The 26428-nt window shown below is 45.8% G+C and overlaps 1 protein-coding gene across 2 annotated transcripts in view; it reads right to left on the bottom strand.

Moving 5' to 3' along the window:
* cop1 (COP1 E3 ubiquitin ligase) overlaps positions 1–26428 on the bottom strand; it is a 147337-nt gene that overhangs the window by 1567 nt on the left and 119342 nt on the right. For both annotated transcript variants that reach the window (XM_078535713.1, XM_078535714.1), the window contains exons 15-17: positions 21593–21710; positions 15794–15918; positions 13598–13758 (exon numbers count right to left, since the gene is read on the bottom strand). In XM_078535713.1, coding sequence (XP_078391839.1) covers positions 13598–13758; positions 15794–15918; positions 21593–21710 — 404 coding nt within the window. The remainder of the gene's footprint in view (positions 1–13597; positions 13759–15793; positions 15919–21592; positions 21711–26428) is intronic.

Below are 26428 nucleotides of genomic sequence, written 5' to 3'. Positions count from 1 at the left end.
TGAATCGATACCAGAGATGAAACACTAACCAGTAAGATTCACAGCAGGGAGATAACCAACTCCATTCAACTCAATCACATTTCTTCCCTTGTCACCACTTGCCCCGCTCATATAACTTCGCCTGACACACCAAATGTATAATCTCTTACTCTGACACTGGAGATAGCACAAGCAGGGAGAGGGGCACTCGGGGCGAGGAGTGTGCAGGGCACCAGGCACCCGGCACGAGCGGGGAGGGGGGGCGCCTAATGAGAGTGGGGGGGTCAGGGCACCTGGCATGAGCGGAGGGGGCAGGGCGTGCTACGCGAGAGGAGGGGGAAAGCACACAGCGCGAGTAGAGACACCAGTAAAGGAGCGGGTCCGAGAGAGAGACAGCGAGACAGTCTGACTGACTGTGCTCGAAAGAAAATCAAGTGTCACATTGCAGGGAAGACAGGGTGTGATTGGCTGGTGAATATTTTGCTCTTTTCTCTCTCTCTAAACTTGGGCATGTGTTTCAAATTGGATGTTGGAGTGAGAACATTAGTAAGTGAATTGATAAACGTTTTAGCACAAAGCAGGTTCAGAGGTATTAATGAAAGCTGAGAGTTTAAATACAGCACTAACAGGGTTGTTAATGCAGCTGGAGTCACTGCGGAGAGAGGATGAGTATTTCCTGGATCATACGCTCTAGGAGGTGGTCACTCCATAGGCAGTTTTAAGTGGGTGACCCCTTACTCTGAGATTATGCCCTCTGGTCCTAGAATCTCCCACAAGGGGAAACAACCTCTCAGCACCTACCCTGTCAAGCCCCCTAAGAATCTTATATGTCTCAATGAGGTCGCCTCTCATTCTTCTAAATTCCAATGAGTACAGGCCCAACCGACTCAACCTCTCCTCATAAGAAAATCCCTCCATCCCTGGGATCAACCTAGTGAATCTTCTCTGGACTACCTCCAATGCCAGTATATCTTTCCTTAGATAAGGGGGCCAAAACTGTTCACAGTATTCTAAGTGTGGTCTAACCTGAGTCTTGTATAGTTTTAGCAAGACTTCCCTATTTTTATACTCCATTCTCTTTGAAATAAAGGCCAACATTCCATTTGCCTTCCCTATTACCTGCTGAACTTGTATGCTAGCTTTTTGGGATTCATGTGCAAAGGCTCCCAAATACCTCTGTGTTGCAGCTTTCTGCAGTCTTTCGCTATTTAAATAATATTCAGCTCCTCTATTCTTCCTGCCAAAGTGCATAACTGCACATTTTCCCACATTATATTCCACCAGCAAAGTTTTTTCCCCGCTCATTTAACCTGTCTATATCCCTCTATGGACTCTTTGTGTCATCCTTACCACTTGCCTTCCCACCTATTTTGTCTCATCCACAACCTTGGCGACAGTGCATTCACTTCCCTCATCTAAGTCATTAATATATATTGTAAATAATCAAGGCCCCAGCAATGATCCCTGTGGCACTCCACTAGTTACAGGTTGCCATCCCAAAAATGTACCCTTTAACCCAACTTTCTGTCTTCTATTAGTTAGCCAATCCTCTATCCATGCTAATATACTACCCCCAACACCATGGGCTCTTATCTTATGAAGTAGCCTTATGTGCGGTACCTTATCGAACACCTTTTGGAAATCCAAATATATTATATGTACTGGTTCCCCTTTATCTATCCTGCTTGTTACCTCCTCAAAGAATTCTAATAAATTTGTCAGGCATGATTTCCTCTTCATGAAGCCATACTGACTCTGATTATTATTATTAGATTATGTATTTCTAAATGCATCCTTTATAACAGACTCCAACAATTTCCCAATGACAGATGTTAAGCTAACTGGCCTATAGTTACCCGTTTTTTGTCTCCCTCCCTTTTTGAATTAGGGTGTTACATTGGTCGTTCTCCAATCCTCTGGGACTTCTCCAGAATCTAAGGATTCTTGGAAGATTACTACCAGTGCATCCACTATCTCTGTAGCTACTTCCTTCAATATCCTAGGATGCAACTCATCAGGTCCAGGGGACTTATTGGCCTTTGACCCCATTAGTTTCCCTAGTACTTTTTCTCTCTTGATAGTTATTGTATTTATTTCCCCCCCCCGCCCCTTTGCCCCTTGATTATTTTGTATTTTTGGAATGCTATTAGTATCTTCTACTGCGAAGACTGAAGCAAATAATTTATTCAACTCCTCTGCCATTTCCTGGTTCCCCATTATTATTTCCCCAGCCTCATTCTCTAAGGGGCCTATGTTCACTTTGGCCTCTCTCTTCCATTTTATATATTTAAAGAAGTTCTTACAGTCTGTTTTTATATAACTTGCTAGTTTACCCTCAAAGTTTATTTTCTCCCTCTATTATCTTTTTTTGGTCATCTTTTGTTGGTTTTTAAAACTTTCCCAATCCTCTGGCTTACCACTAATCTTTGCCATATTGTATGTTTTTTCTTTCAATTTGATACTGTGCTTAACTTTCCTGATTAACCATGGTTGGTTTATCCCCTCCCTTGAATCCTTCTTCCTCACTGGGATATATCTTTGTTGAGAGTCTTGAGCTATTTTCTTAAACATCTGCCATTGTTCATCAACCGTCTTTTCTGCGAAACTCCTTTCCCAGTCCACTCCAGCCAACTCTGCCCTCATTCCATTGTAATTACCCTTATTTAAGTTTAGAGCAGTTGTTTCCAACCCAAGTTTCTCACTCTCAAACTGAATTCTAAATTTTACCATATTATGGTCACTGTTTCCTAAGGGATCCTTTACTCTGAGATCATTTATTAAACCTGCCTCATTATACATTACCAGATCCAAAATAGCCTGATCCCTGGTTGGATCCACAACATATTGTTCTAGGAAACTGTCTCGAATACACTCTATGAATTCTTGCTCGTATCTACCTCTGCCAATTTTTTTCTTGGGAAGCTGGGAGGGAAGTTAAAAAGTGGGATCTCGAGGGTAGCAATTTCTGGATTACTTTCAGTGCCACACGCTAGCAGGATTAGAAATAGAAAGAGAGGATCGATGTGTGGCTTGAAGCTTGGCGCAGGAGGGAGGGCTTCAGATTCTCGGGACATGGGGGCCAGTTCTGGGACAAGAGGCACCTATTTAAAAGGGATGAGGGGGAATGGGCAGCAGTATATCGAAATAGAAAAGAGGAATAATGTAGTGGGATTGTTGGACAGAGAAGGACTTAGTACCACATTAGATAGGAGCAGACTGAGGAGGACAATGGGGAAGAGAGAGGTTTATAATGTTAGCATGTCAATACACAAAGTATGGAGACCAAGGTTGGCGAGACTCAAGCACAAACAACCATGAGAATATTTGCAACAACCGAAATGTGGCTTAAAAATGGTGAGGAGTATGTGTTTAATATTTACAAAATTACAGAATCGTTACAGTGCAGGAGGAGGCCATTCAGCCCATCGTGTCTGCAGCGGCTCTCCGAAAGAGCAACTCACCTAATGCCATTCCCCTGTCTTCTTCCCGTAACACTGCACATTCTTGCTTCTCAGGTAATAGTCTAATTCCTTTTTGAATGCTTCACTAGACCCTGTCTCCACCACACTCTCAGGCAGTGCATTCCAGGCCCTAACCATTCGATTGGCCCTACCTCCACCACACTCTCAGGCAGCGTATTCCAGATCCTAGCCACTCGATTGGCCCTACCTCCACCACACTCTCGGGCAGTGCTTTCCAGATCCTAATTACTCGCTGCATGAAGAAATTTTTTCTTGTATCACTTTTGCATATTTTACTAATTACTTTAAATCTGTGCCCTCTCGTTCTCTATCCTTTCATGAGCGGGAACAGTTTCTCCCTAATTACTCTGTCCAGATGCTTCATGATTTTGAACACCTTTATCAAGTCTCCTTTCAGCTTTCTTCTTTCCAAGGAGAACAGTCTCAGCTTCTCTAATCTATCCTCATAACTGAAGTTCTTCATCCTAGGAACCATAATTGTGAATCTTTTCTGGACTCTCTCTAAAGCCTTCACATCCTTCCATAAGTGTGGCACCCAGAACTGGACCCAATACTCCATCTGAACTCGTGACCTATACAAATTTAACAAATCCTCCTTGCTCTTGTACGCTATGCCCCTATTAATAAGGCCTTGGATACTGTCTGCTTTATTAGCCGCTTTCTCAACCCTGCCCTACCACCTTCAATGATTTATGCACATATACACCCCAGATATTGGGGACTTTAATCGCCTAAATATCGTTTGGGATAATGTGAGAGTAAAGGGTAAGGAGGGGGAGGAATTTCTGAAATATGTTAGGAAAAACTTCCTTGATCAGTATGTTCTCAATCCAACTAGAAAGGAGGTATTGCTGGATCTGGTGCTGGGAATGAGGTGGGGGAGTCATCATTGTATCATAAGGTTTATATTAAATAGTTCTTTGTTTTTCTCCACTACTGAAGTAGAAGTTGTCTCTAAATGGGAAAAGGGCTAATTTCGACGGGATAAGAAGGGATAAAGCCAGAATAAAATAGAACCAAAGACTGAAAGGAAAATCTATAACGGAACAATGGGGGATCTTTAAGGAGGAGATGTTTCAGATACAGGCTAGGTACATTCCAAAAAGTGTGAAAGGGAGGGGAACCAAAGCCGGGGATCCTTGGGCGTCGAGGGAGAGAATATATGAAACAAAAAAAGGTGTGTGTGACATAGATGTCAAGGGAATTCTTCAAGTGAGAACCAGGTCAAATACAATAAGTAGCGAGGGGAAGTGAAGAGGAAATAAGCCTGGCAAAGAGAGCGAGTCTGAGAATATAATGGCAATCAACATAAAAGGGAATCCAAAAATGTTCCGCTGGCATGTATATAGTAAGTGGGTAGTAAGAGGTGGAGTGGGTCCTAAGGGACAAAGATATATGATCTTATACTCTTTTTATGATTATATATGCTTAGTGGTGCAGGGAAAGGCTAGAATATTTATGTGTTCTTTGTATCGGTGTTTACTATGGAAGAGGAATCTGTAAAAATATTTGTAGCAGAGATTGTGGAGGCAATGGGTAGTGTGAAAATCAAGAGGGAGGAGGTATCGGGAAGGTTGGAGATGCTTAGACTGAATAAGTCATCTGGTCCAGATGGCTTACATCCCAGGTTGTTAAAGGAAGTGGGAGTGGAGATAGTGGGAGGGTTTGTTATAATCTTCCAGTCTTCCCGAAATACAGGGGAGGCACAGAGGATTGGAGAGTGGCAAATGTAACGTCCTTGCTCAAGGAGGGGTGTAAGGACAGTCCCAGCTACTACAGGCCAGTTAGTCTAACATCAGTGCTGGGTAAGGTTTTAGAAACAATAAACAGCAAACAAATCAGCAAGCACTTGGAGAGGTTTGAGGTAATTAAGGAGAGCCAGCACAGATTTGTAAAAGGCAGATTATGTTTGGCTAATCAAATTGAATTTTTAAATGAAGTAACAGAGGGGGTTCATGGAGGGAATGTGGTGGATGTTGTCTGTATGGATTTTAAGAAAGTGTTTGACAAAGTGCCACATAAAAGGCTGATTAACAACATTGAGGCTTATGATTAGGCTGCTCAGTGTCCACTTGGATAAAAAATTGCCTTAAGGACAGAAAGCAGAGAATGGTGGTAAATGGATATTTTTCAGACTGGAGAACGGTGGACAGTGGTGTTCCCAAGGGTCAGTGCTAGGGCCACTATGTTTTTACTGGATATAAATGACTTGGATATTAGAATAGAGGGTAAAATTTCCAAATTTGCCCATGATACCAAACTTGGAGCAGTGGCAAACAGTACAGATGATTCAAATTATCTGCGAAAGGACAGAGATAGGCTGGCAGAATGGACAAACATGGGTCAGATAGAATTTAATAGAGAGAAGTGGGAGGGTGATGCATTTTGGCAGAAGGGATAGAGAGAAGCAAATAGACCAAATGGCACAATTGTATAGTGTATGTGGGACAGGGGGACCTGGGGGTTCATGTACATCGATCTTTGAAGGTAACAGGACATATTGAGAGTGTGGTTGGTAAAGCAGATGGGATTGGGCTTCATAAGCAGAGGTATTGAGTACAAAAGCAAGGGAGTTATGCTGAACCTTTATAAAGCTCTGGTTAGGCCCCAACTAGAATATTGTGTCTAGTTCTGGTCACCACACTTTAGGAAGGATGTGAGGGTCCTTGAGAGGGTGCGGAGGAGATTTACCAGGAGATGTTGGTTGGGGTGGGAGGGGTGGTTGGATTCATCACAAGGTTAGGTTGGAGAAGCTGGGGGGTCAAAAGAATTTTTTTAGGCAGCAAGTGGCAACGACCTGGACCTCGTTGCCGACGAGGGTGGTGGGAGCAAAAACAATCAATAAATTCAAAAGGAAATTGGATGGGGACTCAAAGGAAATAAGGGATACAGGGGGAGTGGAACTGACTGGATTGCTCTGCAGGAGCCAGCATGGACTTGATGGGCCAAGTGGCCTCCTCCTGTCCTTTGAATGACTTTATGACGCTATGAGCAAATAATAAGGTACAACAACAATGTGCGTTGTGTATTTGGGGAGTTGGTCAGGTGAGGGGAAATTTAGAAATATGAAGAAGAATGTCCTTCTTTCCACCATAAGGTCAGAAGTGGGGATGTTCGCTGATGATTGCACAATGTTCAGCACCATATGCGACTCCTCAAATACTGAAGCAGTCCATGTCCAAATGCAGCAAGACCTGGACAATATCCAGGCTTGGGCTGATAAGTGGCAAGTAACATTCGCGTCACACAAGTGCCAGGCAATGACCATCTCCAACAAGAGAAAATCTAACCATCGCCCCTTGATGTTCAACGGCACTACCATCACTGAATCCCCCACTATCAACATCCTGGGGGTGACCACTGACCAGAAACTGAACTGCATTAGCCATATAAATACTGTGGCTACACGAGCAGGTCAGAGACTTTGAATTCGGAGGTGAATAAATCACCTCCTGACTCCCCAAAGCCTGCCCAAGGCATGAATCAGGCATGTGATGGAATACTCTCCACTTGTCTGGATGAGTGCAGCTCCCACAATCAAGAAGCTCAAAACTATCCAGGACAAAGCAGCCTGCTTCATCGCCACCCCATCCACCACCTTAGCCATTCACTCCCTCCACCACCAAAGCACAGTGGCAGCTTTGTGTACCACGTGCAAGATGCAGGAACTCACCAAGGCTCCTTAGACAGCACCTTCCAAACACATGGCCAATACCATCTAGAAGGACAAGGGCAGCAGGCACATGGGAACACCACCACCTGGAAGTTCCCCTCCAAGCCAGTCCCCATCCTGACTTGGAAATATACCACCGTTCCTTCACTGTCGCTGGGTCAAAATCCTGGAACTTCATCCCTAACTGCACTGTGGGTGTACCTACACCACATTGACTGCAGTGGTTCAAGAAGGCAGCTCACCACCACTTTCTTAAGGGCAATTATGGATGGGCAATAAATTTTGACCAAGCCAGCGACTCCTACATCCCACGAAAGAACTTAAAAAAGGCAATTAGACATTGTAATGGTCTGAAACACAGAGTTGGACAAGAAGGGATAGAGAGTTTAATGGTAATAGTGCAACAGTTTCATGTTCATAAGAGAAGTAAAAATATAAAAAAAATTAAAGGCTCTCTATCTGAATGAGCAAAACATCACAAAAAGGCAGATGAACTAGTGACACAAACAGAGATAAATGGTTTAGATCTAATCACCATTAGAGTTGTAGTTACATGGTGGCCAAGTTTTGGAAATAAATATTCCAAGGTACACAATATTTAAAAAACAAACAGAATGGAAGAGGAGGAGGGGTAGCGCCGATAGTGAAGAATGACATAAGGACATTAGTGAGAAAGGGTCTTGGCTCAGAAGATCATAAAGTCGAATCAGTATGGATGGAGATTAGAAATACTAAGAGTCAGAAAACACTGGTGCAGGAATATAGAAGCTCCCTAACTGTTGGACAGGGCATCAATCCAGAAATAACAAGAGTTTGTGACAAAGATAATGCAATTATTATGGGGCATTTTAACCCTCAGTATGAATTTAATTAACAAAGTTGTTCTGGAGTATGAGTTTATGGAATGCATTTGAGACAGTTTCCTTGAACAATACATCGTGGACCTAACAAGAGATAAGGCTACTTTAGATCCCGCACTGTGTAACGGGACAGGGTTAACTTAGAATCTCACAGTACGAGATCCTATGGGCAGGGTGATTATAATGAGGGAATTTCCTGTTAAGTTTGAGAGTGGCATGCTTAAGTATGAAAAAAGGCTCAAACTTAAATAAGGTGAATTACATCGGTATGAGGAGTAAGTTAGCTACAAAGGCAACAAAACTTGTCTTTAACAATATCTCGAACATTACAAAATGTTCCCAGGTGTTTCACAGGACATTATAAAACAAAATTTGACACCAAGTTATATAATGCAATGTTAGGGCAGTTGGTCAAAAGCTTGAACAAAGAGGTAGGTTTTAAGGCACATCTTAAAAGAGGAGAGAGGGGTAGTGTAGTGGAGAGGTTTAGAAAGGAAATTCCAGTGCTTAAGGCAGACTGAAAACATGGTCATGCATGGTTAAGCAATTTACACTGGGGACTCTCAGACGCCAGAATGAGCACAAAAATCTTGGTGGGGGGTGTTTTTGAAAACAATGTTGAGAATTTTCAAATCAAGGTGTTGCTTGACCAAGAGCGAATGCAGAGCAGCAGGGGTGTTGGTAAATGGAACTTTGAGAGAGTTTAGACACAAGCAGCAAGATTTCAGATGGTCTTAAATTTACAGAAGGTAGAACATGGGAGGCCGACCAGGAGCATGTTGGAAGAGTCAAGTCTTGTGGTAATAAAGACACGAATGAGGGTTCAGCAAGTGAGCTGAGACAGGGGAGGGGTTGGTGATGTTACGGATGAGGAAAGAGTGTCCTGGTGATAGTATGGATTAATGGTCGGAAGCTCATTTCGGGGTCAAGCACGACAACAAGGTTGCCAACAGTCTGATCCAACCCCAGACAGCTGCAAGGGAGAGGGATGGACTCGGTAGGTAGCTAGGAAATGGAGTTTGCCTCTGCTGGCTGAAGACAGTGGATTCAGTCTTCACTGGATGTCAGATAGGCAGTCAAGAGAGATGGGTGATGGTGAGATAGAGCTGGTGGTGGTGAGCTGGAGCCGTCAATGTACATGTAAAACCTAACCAGATGTTGCCACTGATGAACAGCATGTAGATGAGAACTAGGAAGGGGCCAACGATTATACCTTGGGGGACACAAGAGGTAATGGTGCAGGAACAGGAAGAGAAGCTGTTGCAAGTTATTCTCTGACAATGATTAGACCGATAAGAATGGAACCAGGTGAGAGCAGTCCCACCCAGCTGGACACCAGAGGTAATGGTGCAGGAACAGGAAGAGAAGCTGTTGCAAGCTATTCTCTGACAATGATTAGACCGATAAGAATGGAACCAGGTGAGAGCAGTCCCACCCAGCTGGACGACAGTGGAGAGGTGCTGGAGGAAGATGGTATAGTCAACCGTGTCAAAGGCTGCAGGCAGGACAAGGAGGGAAAATTTACCATTGTCACAGTCACAATGGATGTCATTTGTGACTTTGATAAGAGTTGTTCTGGTCTTGTGGCAGGGCAGAAACCTGATTGGCACAGACTTGGGAGGCAGCAGCATATTCAAGGACTTGGGAGAGGAAAAGGAGGTTGGAGATGGGGTAGTATTTTGCAAGGATGGTATAGCATTGAATTAAATAGTGAAAAGGTTGCAGAGTTTAACGTGTCAGTAAGTTGCACCTAGAGCTATATCATACCTAAGTCTTGTACTGCTTTAACTTACTTAAGGGTGAGTATCCGCCAATTCTCTGTCCTTGTGAGGTGGATGCTTATCACATTGTGAACTGTTTCATGAAACTGCAGAAACTAAAAGCAAACGCACCTTTCATAGTAGGTAAAAGCAAAATACTGCAGATGCTGGAAATCTGAAACAAAAACAGAAAATGCTGGAAAAACTCAGCAGATCTAAGAGCATCTGTGGAGAGAGAAACAGAGTTAACATTTCGAGTCCGTATGACTTCTTCAGAGCTGAAGAGAAGTAGAAATGTGATGAAATTTATACTGTTTAAGGGAGGTGGAGCAGGTGAAGCTGGATAGAAGGCCAGTGATAGGTGGGCAGGTGTTATCTGCTCTTGGTCTTTTCATTGAGAACTGCTGTTGTGACATCGGCCATCTCAATTTCTCTGCCCCTCTCACCCACTCTAACCTGTCTCCTTCTGAACTTGCCGCACTCCGTTCTCTCAGGTCCAACCCTGACTTCGTTATCAAACCTGCCAACAAGGATGGTGCTGTTGTTAAAAACAAAAAGCTAAAAGCTACTGCGGATGCTGGAAATCCAAAACAAAATAAAAACAGAATTACCTGGAAAAACTCAGCAAGTCTGGCAGCATCGGCGGAGAAGAAATCAGTCAACGTTTCGAGCCCTCATGGCCCTTCAGCAGAGGGCCATGAGGGCTCGAAACGTTGACTGATTTCTTCTCCGCCGATGCTGCCAGACTTGCTGAGTTTTTCCAGGTAATTCTGGTGCTGTTGTTGTCTGGCATCCTGACCTCTACCTCGAAGAGGCTGAGCATCAACTCCCAGACGCCTCTTCCTACCTTCCCCTGGACCATGACCCCACTGCCGAACATCAAGCCATTGTTTCCAGGACCGTCACTGACCTCATCTCCTCTGGAGATCCTCATCTCCTCTGGAGATCTTCCCTCCACAGCTCCCAACCTCAGTCTCCCAACCTTGGACAGCTCGCTTCTACCTCCTCCCCAAAATCCACAAACAGGGCTGTCCCAGTAGGCCGATCGTGTCAGCCTGTTCCTGCCCCACGGAACTCATTTCTTCCTACCTTGACTCCGTTCTCTCTCCCCTTGTCCAGACTCTTCCCACCTACATCCATGATTCCTCTGATGTCCTACGTCATATCAACAATTTCCAGTTCCCTGGCCTAACCGCCTCATCACCATGGACGTCCAATCCCTCGACACCTCCATCCCCCACCAGAGTGGACTGAGGGCTTCTTCTTTGAACAGAGGCCCAAACAATCCCCATCCACCACCACTCTCCTCCACCTGGCTGAACTTGTTCTCTCACTGAACAATTTCTCCTTAAACTTGTCTCACTTTCTCCAAATAAAAGGTGTGGCTATAGGTACCTACTTGGGCCCCAGTCATGCCTGTCTCTTAATGGGGTATGTGGAACATTCCTTGTTCCAGTCCTACTCAAGCTCCCTCCCACAACTCTTTCTCCAGTACCTCGATGGCTGTTTTGGTGCCACTTCGTGCTGTCATCTGGACCTGGGGAAATTTTATCAATTTTACTTCCAATTTCCACTCCTCCATCACCGCTCTATCATGGTCCATCTCCAACACTTCGTTTCCCTTCCTTGACCTCTCTGTCTCCATTTCTGCTGATAGACTGTCCACCAACATTACAAGTCCACCAACTCCCACAGCTACCTCAACTACAGCTCCTCATACCCCGTTTCCTGTAAGGACTCCATCCCATTCTCTCAGTTCCTTCGCCTCCGTCGCATCTGTTCCGATGTTACCACTTTCCAAAACAGCGCTTCTGACGTCTTCGTTCTTCCTTAACCAAGGTTTCCCACCTACCCGTCACCCATGTTCGACCCATCTCCTGCACCTCTGTCCTCACACCTTCCTCTCCTTCCCAGAACCATGATAGGGTCCCCCTTGTCCTCACTTTTCACCCCACCAGCCTCCGCACTCAAAGGAAATTCCTCTGCCATTTCCAGCATGATGCCACCACCAAACACCTCTTTCTCTCACCCCCCCCAGTCAGCATTCATAGGGGCTGTTCCCCTCCTCCATCACCCCTTATGCCTTCCTATGCAATTGCAGAAAGTGTAACACTTGCTCTTTTACCTCCTCACCATTCAAGGGCCCAAACACTCCTTTCAGGTGAAGCAGCGCTTCACTTGCACCTCCTTCAATTTAGTCTACTGCATTCGCTGCTCCTAATGTGGTCTCCTCTACATTGGAGAGACCAAACGCAGACTCGGTGACCACTTTGCAGAACACCTTTGGTCTGTCCGCAAGCACAAACCAGACCTCCCTGTCGCTTGCCATTTCAACACTCCACCCTGCTCTCATGCCCACATGTCCATCCTTGGCCTGCTGCAATGTTCCAGTGAAGCTCAACGCAACCTGGAGGAACAGCACCTCATCTTCCGATTAGGACTTTACAGCCTTCCGGACTTAACATTGAGTTCAACAACTTCAGACCATGAACTCTTTCCTCATCTGTTTTTCATCCCTTTCTTCAAAATTCATTTTTATTTTTTATCCACTTATTTTTTATTTATTTATTTTATTCATTGTTTTATCCTTTTTTAATCCCATTTTCGATCTTTTTTCCCCCAACACTGCCCCTCCCCCCACCCCACCCCCACAAGGGCCATCCGTAACTTATTCATGTTGTTCTTTTCAGAGTGCTTACCCTTGTCCTGCTATCACATTCTGCTTTCTTACCTTTATGCCACTATCAGCACCTACTTTAGCCCTTACCACTATCATTAACACTCTCTTTGTCCTTTTGTTCATGACATCTTTGTCAATCTCTCCTTTGTCCCATCCATCGTTGGCCTTCTATCCAGCTTCACCTGCTCCACCCCCTTAAACAGTATAAATTTCATCACGTTTCTACTTCTCTTTAGTTCTGAAGAACAGTCATACCGGAATCACAACTTTAACTCTGTTTCTCTCCCCACAGATGCTGTTAGGCCTGCTGAGTTTTTCCAGCATTTTCTGTTTTCCCTTTCATCAAAGATCTCACCATAGTCTGCCCTGGCTGGAGAGTCGAGAACTAGGAGTCACCGTCTCAGGGTAAGGAGTCAACCATTTAGGGCTCAGATGAGGGAAACTTTCTTCGCTCAGAGGGTGGTGAATCTTTGGAATTCTCTACCCCATGTTCCAGGACCGAGATCGATAAATCTTTGAGTACTAAGAGAATTAAGGGACATGGGGACAGTGCAGGAAGGTGGAGGTGAAATGGAAGATCACCCATGATCTTATCGAATGGTGGACAAGGCTTGAGGGGCCGAATGGTCTACCCCTGCTCTTATTTCTTATAATCTGAAGAGAGAGAAGGGTTTACAATTTGGATTAACATGGGGGCCAGGAGGGGAAATTGGGTATACAGCAGTTCAGTGGGAATTGGATCGAGGGAACAGGAGTGGATCTCATGGACAGGCTAAGCTCAGGGAGGGCATCAGGGGAGATAGGAGAGAAACTATCAAAAGATGCTAGTTCAGGGCTAAGGCAGGGGGGGAAATTAGAGGCAGTCTGGCCCGGTCGGCTAGTGGAAGGAAAGGACTGAATGTTTAGGGCTGACATGAGGAGAAATGTCCTCACTCAGAGTGGGGAAGAGTCTCAGGATAAGGGGTTAATCATTTAGGACTGAGATGTAGAGAAATTTCCTCACTCAAAGGGTTGTGAATCTTTGGAATTCTCTTCCCCAGAGGCTTGTGGATGTTCAGTTTTTGAATATATTCAAGGTTGTGATAGGCCTACTCCTGTTGGTATCACTTAAGATTATGATGTCTGCTTAACACCTTCAACACACTGAACATATCACCACTTACCCCATCTGGTAATGCTCTCCAACACACAGCACTGACAAATTCATTGGTGTCATCCTCCTTTTTGTCCTTGTCCAAGACACTTTTAACTGTGTCAAACTTAAAGGTGAGCAGTGTTTTTGAGAGCCCCTTATAGTAGAGGTAGAGAGAATTGTTTTCACTTCCTAGAACAAATGAAGCATTGGACATGAATGGCCAGGCTCTCTCAATTCCTTATTAGATAATATAACACTCAATATTATAAATATTCCCCCCAACTGCAGAAAAGGAGCAGCATAAATTCATAGTTGAACAACAGAAGGAATATCAGCATTAGGAGAGCCCAAGGAACCTGGGAATTCCCTCCAAAATTTCTGCCTCTTTTCAAATGCTCCTTAAAACCTCCTTTTTGGCCAACAATTTGGTGATGCTCAGATCTTCAATTCTGCCTCTGTTTTCAATTTTTGTTCTGATTCCAGTCATGTGAAGCTCCTTGGAGCATTTCCCTACCTTAAATTGCAAGTTTTGTTGAGAATCAGAGAATCTTATTGCACAGGAGACCATTTGGCCCATCGCTGACTCTTTAGTACTTATCCATAATCAGTCCCACTCCCATATTTTCCCACGGCTTTGTAACCTTCAACCCTTCAAGAATTTAGGCAATTCCTATTTGAAAGCTCTTACTGAATATGCTTCAGGCAGTGCATTCTAGGTCATAACAGATAGGTGTTGTGGTTCTAAACTTTTACAGAGTTTTTAAAAAAACATTTCAGTTGTTTTATCATGTTAGAGGTTGACAAAATATATATGCATATATATTTGTATAACATATGCACACAAATATATACAGATATATTAATGGAAGATGTGAATGGTGAGGCAAGTGTGACTGCCCTTGACATCAAGGCAGGATTTGACTGAGTGTGGCATCAAGGAGCCCTAGCAAAACTGGAGTCACTGGGAATCAGGGGAAAACTCTCCGCTGGTTGGAGCCAAACCCAGCACAAAAGAAGATGGTTGTGGTTGTTGGAGGTCAGTCATCTCAGCTCCAGGACATCACTGCAGGAGTTCCTCAGGGTAGTGTCCTTGGCCCAACCATCTTCAGCTGCTTCATCACTGACCTTCCTTCCATCGTAAGATCACAAGTGGGGATGATTGCACAATATTCAGCAACATTCGCGATTCCTCAGATACTGAAGCAGTCCATGTCCAAATGCAACAAGACCTGGACAATATCCAGGCTTGGGCTGACAAGTGGCAAGTAACATTCGTGCCACACAAGTGTCAGACAATGAACATCTCAAACAAGAGAGAACCCAACCATCGCCCCTTGACATTCAATGGCATTACCATTGCTGAATCCTCCCACTATTAACATCCTGGGGGTTACCATTGACCAGAAACCGAACTGGTTCAGCCATATAAATACTGTGGCTAGAAGAGCAGGTCAGAGGCTGGGAATCCTGTGGCGAGGAACTCACCTCCTGACTCCCCGGAGCCTGTCCACCATCTGTAAGGCACAAGTCAGGAGTGTGATGGAATACTCCTCACTTGCCTGGATGAGTGCAGCTCCCACAACACTCAAGAAGCTTGACACCATCCAGGACAATTCAGCCTGCTTGAATGGCACCCCATCCACAAACACTCACTCCCTCCATGACCGATGCACTGTGGCAGCAGTGTGTACCATCTACAAAATGCACTGCAGAAACTCACCAAGGCTCCTTAGGCAGCACCTTTCAAGCTACCATCTAGAAGGGCAAGAGAGCAGACACATGGGAACTCCACCAACTGGAAGTTTCCATCTAAGTCACTCACCATCCTGACTTGGAAATATATCGCCGTTCTTTCACTGCCGCTGGGTCAAAATCGAGGAACTCTGTCCCCCACAGCACTGTGGGTGTACCTACGCCACAGAGACTGTAGCGGTTCAAGGAGGCAGCTCAGCACCACCTTCTCAAGGGCAATTAGGAATGGGCAATAAATGCTGGCCCAACCAGCAGTGCCCACATCCCATGAATGAATAAAAGCAGAATGCTGTTACAAGTCTCAACAAAAACAACCAGCCCGACATGTGGCTGCTGCTGCGGTGTTGTTTCAACCCCAGTTGTCGGGGGTATTGCTGAGCCACTGTGAAGGGGTGAGTCAGTGAATACGGACTCCCACACCTACAGCTAATCCCAACCGCGGTAAACAGGCAACGTCATCACAGTTACTCACCACAGGCAATGTAATCCCCATTCGATGCCAAACCCACAAAGTTCTTTTCGTTGATGTGACCCTTAAAGGACCTTAAGCAGTGAGGCCTGTTCACACTCCAAAGCTTCAACTGGCTGTCTGTAGACCTACAAACAAGTTCCATGTCAATTGATGCAGCGTAAAAATTCATCTCCTTCCGAGGCCAGGAACTCTCCCTCTTACTCGGTGCAAACCATATTTCAGAATGCTGGTGGGGTGGGGTGGGGGATTGTTGTGGAGGAGTACCGCATCAATTGGTTCAGTGTTGGGGGGCAGGGAAGGGGAGCCCATGGCATCAGGGGAAGGGCCTGAGTGAACTTGGACCGAAGGGTATGGTGGAGGGTTTGTTGAGAGGGGATGGATGGTCTGAGAGTGTGATCGGGGAGGTGCGAGAGGGCTGGGGCGATAGTGGGAGAACTGGTCTCATCAGCCAGACTGAGTTGGGACAAACTGAGCTGAATCACAGTGAGAGAGAATCAAGTGTGGAGGAGCAAATAAGTTTCAGGAATCTTTGATAAATTGAGAGGGTTACCATTCAGGCCTCAACTGATGATGAGGTCCTCTGTTGGCCCAAGCTGGAGTCCAATTGATCAGAGAAGTGGCAAGGTAAGGGGCATCTGTTGTGATCCCGATCACATTGTACCTTCCTCCTGCCTCAGAAGGTGCAGGCCCACAATGGCTCTTGGTAGATTTGCGATATGCTGGACCAGAACTCACATCATAAACATCAACCCCTATCCATAAACTTCTCCGTTCACTGCTCAGAACTTTAGGTTACAATGGAGCACATCTTATCACAACCAGCTCAATGGGATCTTCTCTTATCAACTGGAATGATTTCTTTCATGGGATGTGGACATCGCTGGCAAGGCCAGCATTTGTTGCCCATTCCTAATTGCCCTTGAACTTATTGGGGAGCTGGTGGCATTGTGGTATTGTCACTGGACTAGTAATTCAGGAAGCCAGGGTAATGCTCTGGGGACCCTGTTTGAATCACACCACGGCAGATGGTGAAATAAAAATCTGGAATTAAAAGTCTAGTGATGACCATGAAACCATTGTCAATTGTCGTAGACTAATGTCCTTTAGGGAAGGAAACCTGCCATCCTTACCTGGTCTGACCTACATGTGACTCCAGATCCACAGCAATGTGGTTGACTCTTGAATGCTCTCTGAAATGGCCTAGCAAGCCACTCATTTTGTACCAAGCCAATAAAAAGGAATGAAACTGGGCGAACCGCACAGCATCGACCTAAGCACTGGAAATGACAACAACAAACCCAGCCCTATTGACCCTGCAAAGTCCTCCTAGGAGCTAGTACCAAAATTGAGAGAGCTATTTCACAGATTAGTCAAGCAACAGCTTGGCATAGACATCCTCACAGAATCATATCTTACAAATAATGTCCCAGACACCACCATCACCATCCCTGGGTATGTCCTGTCCCACCGGCAGGACAGGCCCAGCAGAGGTGGCAGCACAGTGGTATACAGTCGGGAGGGAGTTGCCCTGGGAGTCCTCAACATCGACTCTGGACCCCATGAAGTCTCATGGCATCAGGTCAAACATGGGCAAGGAAACCTCCTGCTGATTATCCTGTACCGCCCTCCCTCAGCTGACGAATCAGTGCTCCTCCATGTTGAACACCACTTGGAGGAAGCACTGAGGATGGCAAGGGTGCAGAATGTACTCTGGGTGGGGGATATGAATATCCATCACCAAATGTGACTCGGTAGCACCACTACTGACCAAGCTGGCCGAGTCCTAAAGGACATAACTGCTAGACTGGGTCTGTGGCAGTTGGTTAGGGAACCAACAAGAGGGAAAAACATACTTGACCTCATCCTCACCAACCTGCCTGCCGCAGATACATCTGTCTTTGACAGTATCGGTAGGAGTGACCACTGCACAGTCGTTGTGGAGACAAAGTCCCGACTTCACATTGAGGAGGCCCTCCATCAGGTTGTGTGGCATTACCACCATGCAAAATGCGACAGATCTAGCAATTCAAGACTGGGAATCCATGAGGCGCTGTGGGCTATCAGCAGCAGCGGAATTGTACTCAACTGCAGTTTGTAACCTCATGGCCTGGCATAACTCCCACTCTAACATTACCACCAAGCTAAAGGATCAAACCTGGTTCAATGAAGAGTGCCAGAGGGCATGCCAGGAGCAGCACCAGGCATACTTAAACATGAGGTGGCAACCTGGTGAAGCTATAACACAGGACTACTTGCATACCAAACAGCATAAGCAGCAAGTTATAGACAGAGCTAAGCAATCCCACAACCAATGGATCAGATCTAAGCTCTGCAGTCCTGCCACATCCGTTCGTGAATGGTGGTGGACAATTAAACAACTCACTGGAGGAGGAGGCTCCACAAATATCCCCATCCTCAATGATGGAGGAGCCCAGCACATCAGTGCAAAAGATAAGGCTGAAGCATTTGCTACAATCTTCAGCCTAACTATCAAGTGGATGATCCATCTCGGCATCCTCTGGAGGTCCCCAGCATCACAGATGCCAGTCTTCAGCCAACTCAATTCACTCCACATGATATCAAGAAATGGCTGAAGGCCCTGGATACTGCAAAGGTTACGGTCCCTGGCAATATTCCAGCAATAGTACTGAAAAATTGAGCTCCAGAACTTGCCACACCCCTAGCCAAACTATTCCAGTACAGCTACAACACTGGCATCTTCCCAGCTATGTGGAAAATTGCCCAGGTATGTCCTGTATAGAAAAAGCAGGACAAATCCAACCCGGCAATTACTGCCCCATCAGTCTACTCTTGATCATCAGTAAAGTGCTGGAAGGGATCATCAACAGTGCTATCAAGCAGCATTTGCTTAGCAATATCCTGCTCACTAATGCTCAGTTTGGGTTCTGCCAGGGCCGCTCAGCTCCTGCCCTCCTTACAGCCTTGGTTCAAACATGGACAAAAGAGCTGAACTCCCGAGGTGAGGTGAAAGTGACTGCCCTTGACATCAAGGCCGCATTTGGCCGAGTGTGGCATCAAGGAGACCTAGCAAAACTGCAGTCAATGGGAATCAGGGGGAAAACCTCTCAGTTGATTGGAGTCATACCTAGCACAAAGGAAGATGGTTGTAGTTGTTGGAGGTCAATCATCTCAGTCCCAGGACTTCACTGCAGGAGTTCCTGAGGGTGATGTCCTCGGCCCAACCATCTTCAGCTGCTTCATCAATGACCTTCCTTCCATCATAAGGTCAGAAGTGGGGATGTTCACTGATGATTGCAAAATGTGCAGCAACATTCGCGACTCCTCAGATACTGAAGCAGTCCGTGTCATATATATGTGCTTGGATCATTGAAGGTGATAGGACACGTGGAGGGAGCAGTTAATAAAGCATACAGTATCCTGGGCTTTATTAATAGGGGCACAGAGTACAATAGCAGGGAGGTTATGCTGAACTTGTATAGAACACTAGTTAGATCTCAACTGGAGTACTGTGTACAGTTCTAGGCGCCACACTATAGGAAGGATGTGATTGCATCGGACAAAGTGCAACAGAGGTTTATAAGAATGGTTCCAGGGATGAGAAACTTGAGTTATGAAGATAGATTAGAGAGGAGTTCTCCTGGGAGAGGAGAAGCCTAAAAGGAGATTTGATAGAGGTGTTCAAAATCATGAGGTGGCTGGACAGAGTAGATAGGGAGGAACAGTTCTCACTCGTGAAAAGATCAAGAACCAGAGGGCACAGATTGAAAGTGATTTGCAAAAGAAGCAAATGTGATGTGAGAAAAAACATTTGCACATAGCGAGAGGTTTGGGTTTGGAATGCACTGCCTGGAAGTGTGGTGGAGGCAGGTTCAATCGCAGCATTATATTGGGCATTACAAAATTATTTGAATAGAAACAATGTGCAAGGGTATGGGGAAAAAGCAGGAGAACGACACTACGTCATGATGCTCATCTGGAGAGCCAGTACAGACCTGACGGGGCTGAATGGCCTTCTCTTGCGCCGTAACAATTCTGTGATTCAGTGATTCCATGGCCAAATGCAGCAAGACCTGGACAATATCAAAGCTTGGGCTGAGAAGTGGCAACTAACATTCGCGCCACACAAGTTTCAGACAATGACCAACTCCAACAAGAGAGAGTCTAACCATCGGTCCTTGGCATTACTATCACTGAATCCTCCACTATCAACATCCTGATGGTTACCATTGACCAGAAGCTGAACTGGGCTAGCCATATAAATACTATGCATAAATACATATAAATACAGGTCAGAGGCTGGAACTGTGCGACGAGTAACTCACTTCCTGACTCCCCAAAGCCTGTCCACCATCTACATGGCACAAGTCAAGAGTGTGATGGAATACTCCCCACTTGCCTGGATGAGTGCAGCTCCCACAACGCTCAAGAAGCTTGACAACATCCAGGACAAAGCAGCCCGCTTGATTGGCACCCCATCCACTCCTTCCACCATCGATGCACAGTAGCAGCAGTGTGTACCATCTACAAGGTGCACTGCAGGAATTCACCAAGGCTCCTTAGACAGCACCTTCCAAACCCACGACCACTACCATCTAGAAGGACAAGGGCAGCAGACACATGGGAATACCACCACTTGGAAGTTCCCCTCCAAGTCACTCACCGCCCTGACTTGGAAATATATCACTGTTCCTTCACTGTCACTGGGTCAAAATCCTGAAACTCCCTCCCTAACAGCACTGTGGGTCTACCTACACCACATGGACTACAGCGGTTCAAGACGGCAGCTCACCACCACCTTCTGGAGAGCAATTAGGGATGGGCAATAAATGTTGGCCTAGCCAGCAACATCCACATTTCATGAACACATAAAGAAACTGAGTAGTTTGCCAGGCCATTTCAAAGGGCAGTTAAGAGTCAACCACCTTGCTGGGAGTCTAGGGTTACATGTAGGTCAGGCCAGCTAAGGATGGCAGGTTTCCTTCCATAAAACACATTAGTGAACCAGATGGTTTTTATGACAATCGACACAGTTTCATGGTCACCATTATTGAGATTAACTTAACAATTCCAGATTTACTAATTGCATTTAAGTTCCACCAGCTGCGAACTGTCTACAGTCAGTGTGCAAAGTTACAGAGAACCGTCTACAGTCAGTGTGTATAGTTACAGGGAACCATGTACAGTCAGTGCATAAAGTTACAGAGAACTGTCTACAGTCAGTGTGTATAGTTACAGGGAGCCATCTACAGTCAGTGTGTATAGTTACAGGGAGCCATCTACAATCAGTGTGTATAATTACAGGGAGCCATGTACAGTCAGTGCATAAAATTACAGAGAACTGTCTACAGTCAGTGTGCAAAGTTCAGAGAACTGTCTGCAGTCAGTGTGCAAAGTTACAGGGGACCGTCTACAGTCAGTGTGTAAAGTTACAGGGAACCATCTGCAGTCAGTATGCAAAGTTCAGAGAACTGTCTGCAGTCAGTATGCAAAGTTACAGGGAACCGTCCACAATCAGTGCGTAAAGTTACAGGGAACCGTCTACAGTCATTGTGTAAAGTTACAGGGAATGGTCTACAGTTAGTGTGTAAAGTTACAGGGAGCTGTCTACAGTGTGCAAAGTTACAAGGAACCATCTACAGTCAGTGTGGAAACTAATGGGGAACCATGGTGGGATTTGAACCCTTGCCCCCTGGACCATTAGCCTGGGCCTCTGGGTTACTAGCCCAGTGGCATTACCACTCTGCTACCATCTCCCCATCATCACAGCAAGATGCCATCCACTAAATTCACGAGTATCAAAAGCAAAATGGAACTCACGCTGAAACTATTTCTTCTCCGCTTACAAACTTGGCATATGACACTGCCTTGCGATGTCCTTTAAACACCATGATAGGCTGTTTAGTGTTCCGCAGGTCATAGTAATGAACACAGTGATCTGTGAAAAGAACAAACATTTGAGCTTGAAGAATGAAGAACACTCTGCCAAGGTGCAGTCAAAATTGGCATTGATGCATCTACAGGGAATCGTCAGAACAGTAGGAATAGAAAGATACAGGGAACCATCTACAGATAATGTGCAAATTTACAGGGAACCGTTTGCCAGTGTGTAAAGTTACAGGGAACTGTCTACAGTCAGTGTGTAAAGTTACAGTGAGCAGTCTGCAGTATGCAAAGTTATAGGGAACTGTCTACAGTCAGTGCACAAAGTTACGGGGAACCGTCTACAGTGTGTAAAGCTACAGGGAACCGTCTAGCGTGTGTAAAGTTACAGGGAACAGTCTAGCGTGTGTAAAGTTACAGGGAACAGTCTGGCGTGTGTAAAGTTACAGGGAACAGTCTAGCGTGTGTAAAGTTACAGGGAACAGTCTAGCGTGTGTAAAGTTACAGGGAATAGTCTAGCGTGTGTATTACAGGGAATAGTCTAGCGTGTGTAAAGTTACAGGGAATAGTCTAGCGTGTGTAAAGTTACAGGGAACAGTCTAGCGTGTGTAAAGTTACAGGGAACAGTCTAGCGTGTGTAAAGTTACAGGGAACAGTCTAGCGTGTGTAAAGTTACAGGGAACAGTCTAGCGTGTGTAAAGTTACAGGGAACAGTCTAGCGTGTGTAAAGTTACAGGGAACAGTCTAGCGTGTGTAAAGTTACAGGGAACAGTCTAGCGTGTGTAAAGTTACAGGGAACAGTCTAGCGTGTGTAAAGTTACAGGGAACAGTCTAGCGTGTGTAAAGTTACAGGGAACAGTCTAGCGTGTGTAAAGTTACAGGGAACAGTCTAGCGTGTGTAAAGTTACAGGGAACAGTCTAGCGTGTGTAAAGTTACAGGGAACAGTCTAGCGTGTGTAAAGTTACAGGGAACAGTCTAGCGTGTGTAAAGTTACAGGGAACAGTCTAGCGTGTGTAAAGTTACAGGGAACAGTCTAGCGTGTGTAAAGTTACAGGGAATAGTCTAGCGTGTGTAAAGTTACAGGGAATAGTCTAGCGTGTGTAAAGTTACAGGGAACAGTCTAGCGTGTGTAAAGTTACAGGGAATAGTCTAGCGTGTGTAAAGTTACAGGGAATAGTCTAGCGTGTGTAAAGTTACAGGGAATAGTTTAGCGTGTGTATAGTTACAGGGAATAGTCTAGCGTGTGTAAAGTTACAGGGAATAGTCTAGTATGTGTAAAGTTACAGGGAATAGTCTAGAGTGTGTAAAGTTACAGGGAATAGTCTAGCGTGTGTAAAGTTACAGGGAATAGTCTAGCGTGTGTAAAGTTACAGGGAATAGTCTAGCGTGTGTATAGTTACAGGGAATAGTCTAGCATGTGTATAGTTACAGGGAATAGGCTAGCGTGTGTATAGTTACAGGGAATAGGCTAGCGTGTTAAGTTACAAGGAACCATCTACAGTTTATAAAGTTACAGGGAATACTCTACAGTGTGTAAAGTTACAGGGAACCATCTACAGTCAGAGCAGGAAGTTACAGGGAACCATCTACAATGTGTAAAGTTACAGGGAACCGTGTACAGTCAGTGTGTAAAGTTACAGGGAACGGTCCACAATGTTTAAACTGTATAAAAGCATCCATGTTCCTTGAAGTTACAGCCTTGGTGAATTGCTGCAGTGCATTTTGTATATGATATATACAGCGGCCACTGTGCTCCGGGGGGGCTGTCTCCGCTTGGGGAAAGCTCCAGGAGGAACATCCCCGACAAAGTTCTCATTGGTGAACCCTCTGCTTTTAGGACAGGCCAAAACCCGTTGGTTCAGCACTCCTTGCACGGCAAAACCCCACACCAAGGCCTCCCTGGGGGCAGCGAGCACACCCTTCAAGGTGACTCAGAGCACCTGTACTGTCATGAAAAAATGGAAAATAGGTCGGTCGTTCAGCCCTTCGAGCCTGTTCCGCCATTCAAGATGATCCTGGCCGATCCTCTATCTCACGCCATATCCCTGCTCTCTCCCCATGCCCCTTGAGGCCTATAAAGTCGAAAAATCTATTTTCTTCTTATATATATTCAGTGACTTGGCCTCCACAGCTTCTGAGATAGAGAATTCCACAGGTTCACCACCCTCTGAGTGAAGAAGTTTCTCCTCATCTCAGTCCTAAATGCCCTACCCCGTACCCTGAGCCTGTGACCCCTTGTTCCAGACCCCCCAACCAGAGGAAACATCATCCCTGCATCCAGTCTGTCCAGCCCTGTCAGAATTTTATGCGTTTCAATTGGATCTCCTCTCATTCATCTAAATTCCAGTGAATACAGGCCTAGTCGACCCAATCTCTCCTCATACAACAATCCTGCCATCCAAGTGATCAGTCTGGTGAACCTTCACTGCACTCTCTCTATGGCAAGTATATCCTTTCTTAGGTGAGGTGGCCAAAACTGCACACGATACTCCAGGTGTGGTCTCACCAAGGCCCTGTACAGCTGCAGTAAGACATCCTTGCTCCTGTACTCAAGTCCTCTCACAATGAAGGCCAACATACCATTTGCCTTCTTAACTGCTTGCGTGCATGCTTGTTTTCAGTGATTGGTGCACAAGGACACCCAGGTCCCTTTGTACAACAACATCCACCACCATTTAACTAATACTCTGTCATTCTGTTTTTCCGACCAAAGTGGATAACTTCAGACTTATCCACGTTATACTGCATCTACCATGTAGATGGTAGATGTAGATGGCTCACTCACTCAACTAGTCGAAATCACCTTGAAGCCTCCTTGTATCCTCCTCACCGCTCACATTCCCACCAAGTTTCGTGTCGTCAGCAAGCTTGGAAACATTACATTTGGTTCCCTCATCCAAATCATTGATATATATTGTGAATAACTGGGGGCCAAGCACTGATCCCTGCAGTGCCCCACAGGTCACCGCCTGCCACTCCGAAAAAGACCCATTTATCCCTACTCTGCTTCCTGTCTGCTAACCAATTCTCAATCCATGCTAATATATTACCCCCAATTCCATGTGCTTGAATTTTACACGCTAATCTCTTACATGGGGCTTTATCAAAAGCTGTATATAATTTCAAATACACCACATCCACTGGTTCTCCCTAATCTATTCTGTTAGTTATGTCCTCAAAGAACTCCAGTAGGTTTGTCAAACGTGATTTCCCTTTCAGAAATCCATGCTAACTTTGTCTGAAATATTTCGAAGTGTCCTGTTATCGCGTCCTTTATAACAGGCTCTAGCATTTCCCCTACTATTGAAGTTAGGCTAACTGGTCTGTAATTCACTGTTTTCCCCTTCACCCGCCAATCTGCCAAGACTGTTCCAGAATCCACAGAATTTTGGAAGATGACAACCAACGCATCCTCTATTTCCATGGCCACCTCCCTTCAGTACCCTGGGATGCAAATTATCAGGCCCTGGGGATTTATTGGCTTTCAGGCTCATTAATTTCTCCAGCATTATTATTTTAGTAATACTAATTTCTCCTGTTTCAGACTGTAAAGGACCTACATTTGTCATCACTAATCTTTTTCTAATTTCCTTGGTTACTTCTCACATATTTCATGACCAGTTAAGAAAGTGAGGAATTTCAGTTTATTTATATCTACCAGACTGTGGAACTGAAATGACTGCTACCTCCATTTTGTTCAACGTTCAGCACTGTCTTCTAAACTAAACATAACCAGCCTGAACTTCCGCTGAGTGGCAGAGTTGGTTTGCCTCTCCACTCCTACTTTCACTCCTATCTTGCCCGACCTTCCGACTCAGGCCAGGCGACATCTGGGCAGTGCAGCGCGTTCCCAGGGCCTAGTGCTGAGGGCAGCTCAGTCAGATGTAAGGAGGCCATGCCCCCTTTTGTACATCACTCGTGGTTGGATTGGGCTTAGTTGGTAAGGGTGGGGGTGGTAGTTTAAGTTGGGCTGGAGTGGGGTGGGGAATGGAACGGACAGTGAGGGAAGGGGTTCGCTTGCAGGTGGGGAGGAGAAAGAGTCCTGATGCAGGGGAGGGGGGATATCCCGTGATCCTGCAGGTATGGGGGGAAATCCCATGGAGACGGGGAGCCCCGCATGAGGGGGGGGTGCGTGAAATCCCTGCGTGGGGGTGCGCGCGGGAGTCCCTCAGGAGTTTGTGGGTGTGCCACGTCGCGGGGGTGTCACGGGGGTCCCGCGCTGCGGGGGTGTTCGCGGGGGTGCGGGAGCGTGGGAGAGCGAGTCCTTTGGGGGGTGTTGGTGTAGTAGTTACCCAGAAGTTAGAAGTGGTTTTAATCCTACTAACGTTTTCTGGGTAACAATTGATGCAACCCAGTTGGAACCATCTGACCTTTGCGATTTAAATTACATTTTCAAATGGTTCCCAGTGCAGGGCAATTGCTCAGGGGAAGTTGGCACTTCCCAGACAAATGCCATGCTAACCTTACATGGGAACCGCTGGGAGGGGTTGCAAGGGGCGGGCGGTGGGTTCCCCAGCGCATCTTGAGGGTACCTCCCAGTTACACTGCCCTGGAGCTGGGAAGTTACAGCCTGTTAACATGTGATTTGCAGACATCAGCTGGGTTTGTAGGTTTGGCCAGGAACAGTCTTCTTGTGTGAAAGGCTGCATTAGGTCCAGCTCACAGCCAGCAGTGAGCCCCCAGGACACCAGACACCACACAAAGTGGCCACTGGGTCAGAGGCTGGGTTATGAAAACACAAACCAGGTGCAATCTACAGCTGGAAGGAGCAT

Source organism: Cetorhinus maximus, unplaced genomic scaffold (assembly GCF_964194155.1).
Source record: "Cetorhinus maximus unplaced genomic scaffold, sCetMax3.hap1.1 HAP1_SCAFFOLD_609, whole genome shotgun sequence".
Classification (NCBI taxonomy): domain Eukaryota; kingdom Metazoa; phylum Chordata; class Chondrichthyes; order Lamniformes; family Cetorhinidae; genus Cetorhinus; species Cetorhinus maximus.
Note: the sequence above shows the minus strand (reverse complement) of the source record. Positions and strands in the feature narration are given on the sequence as shown.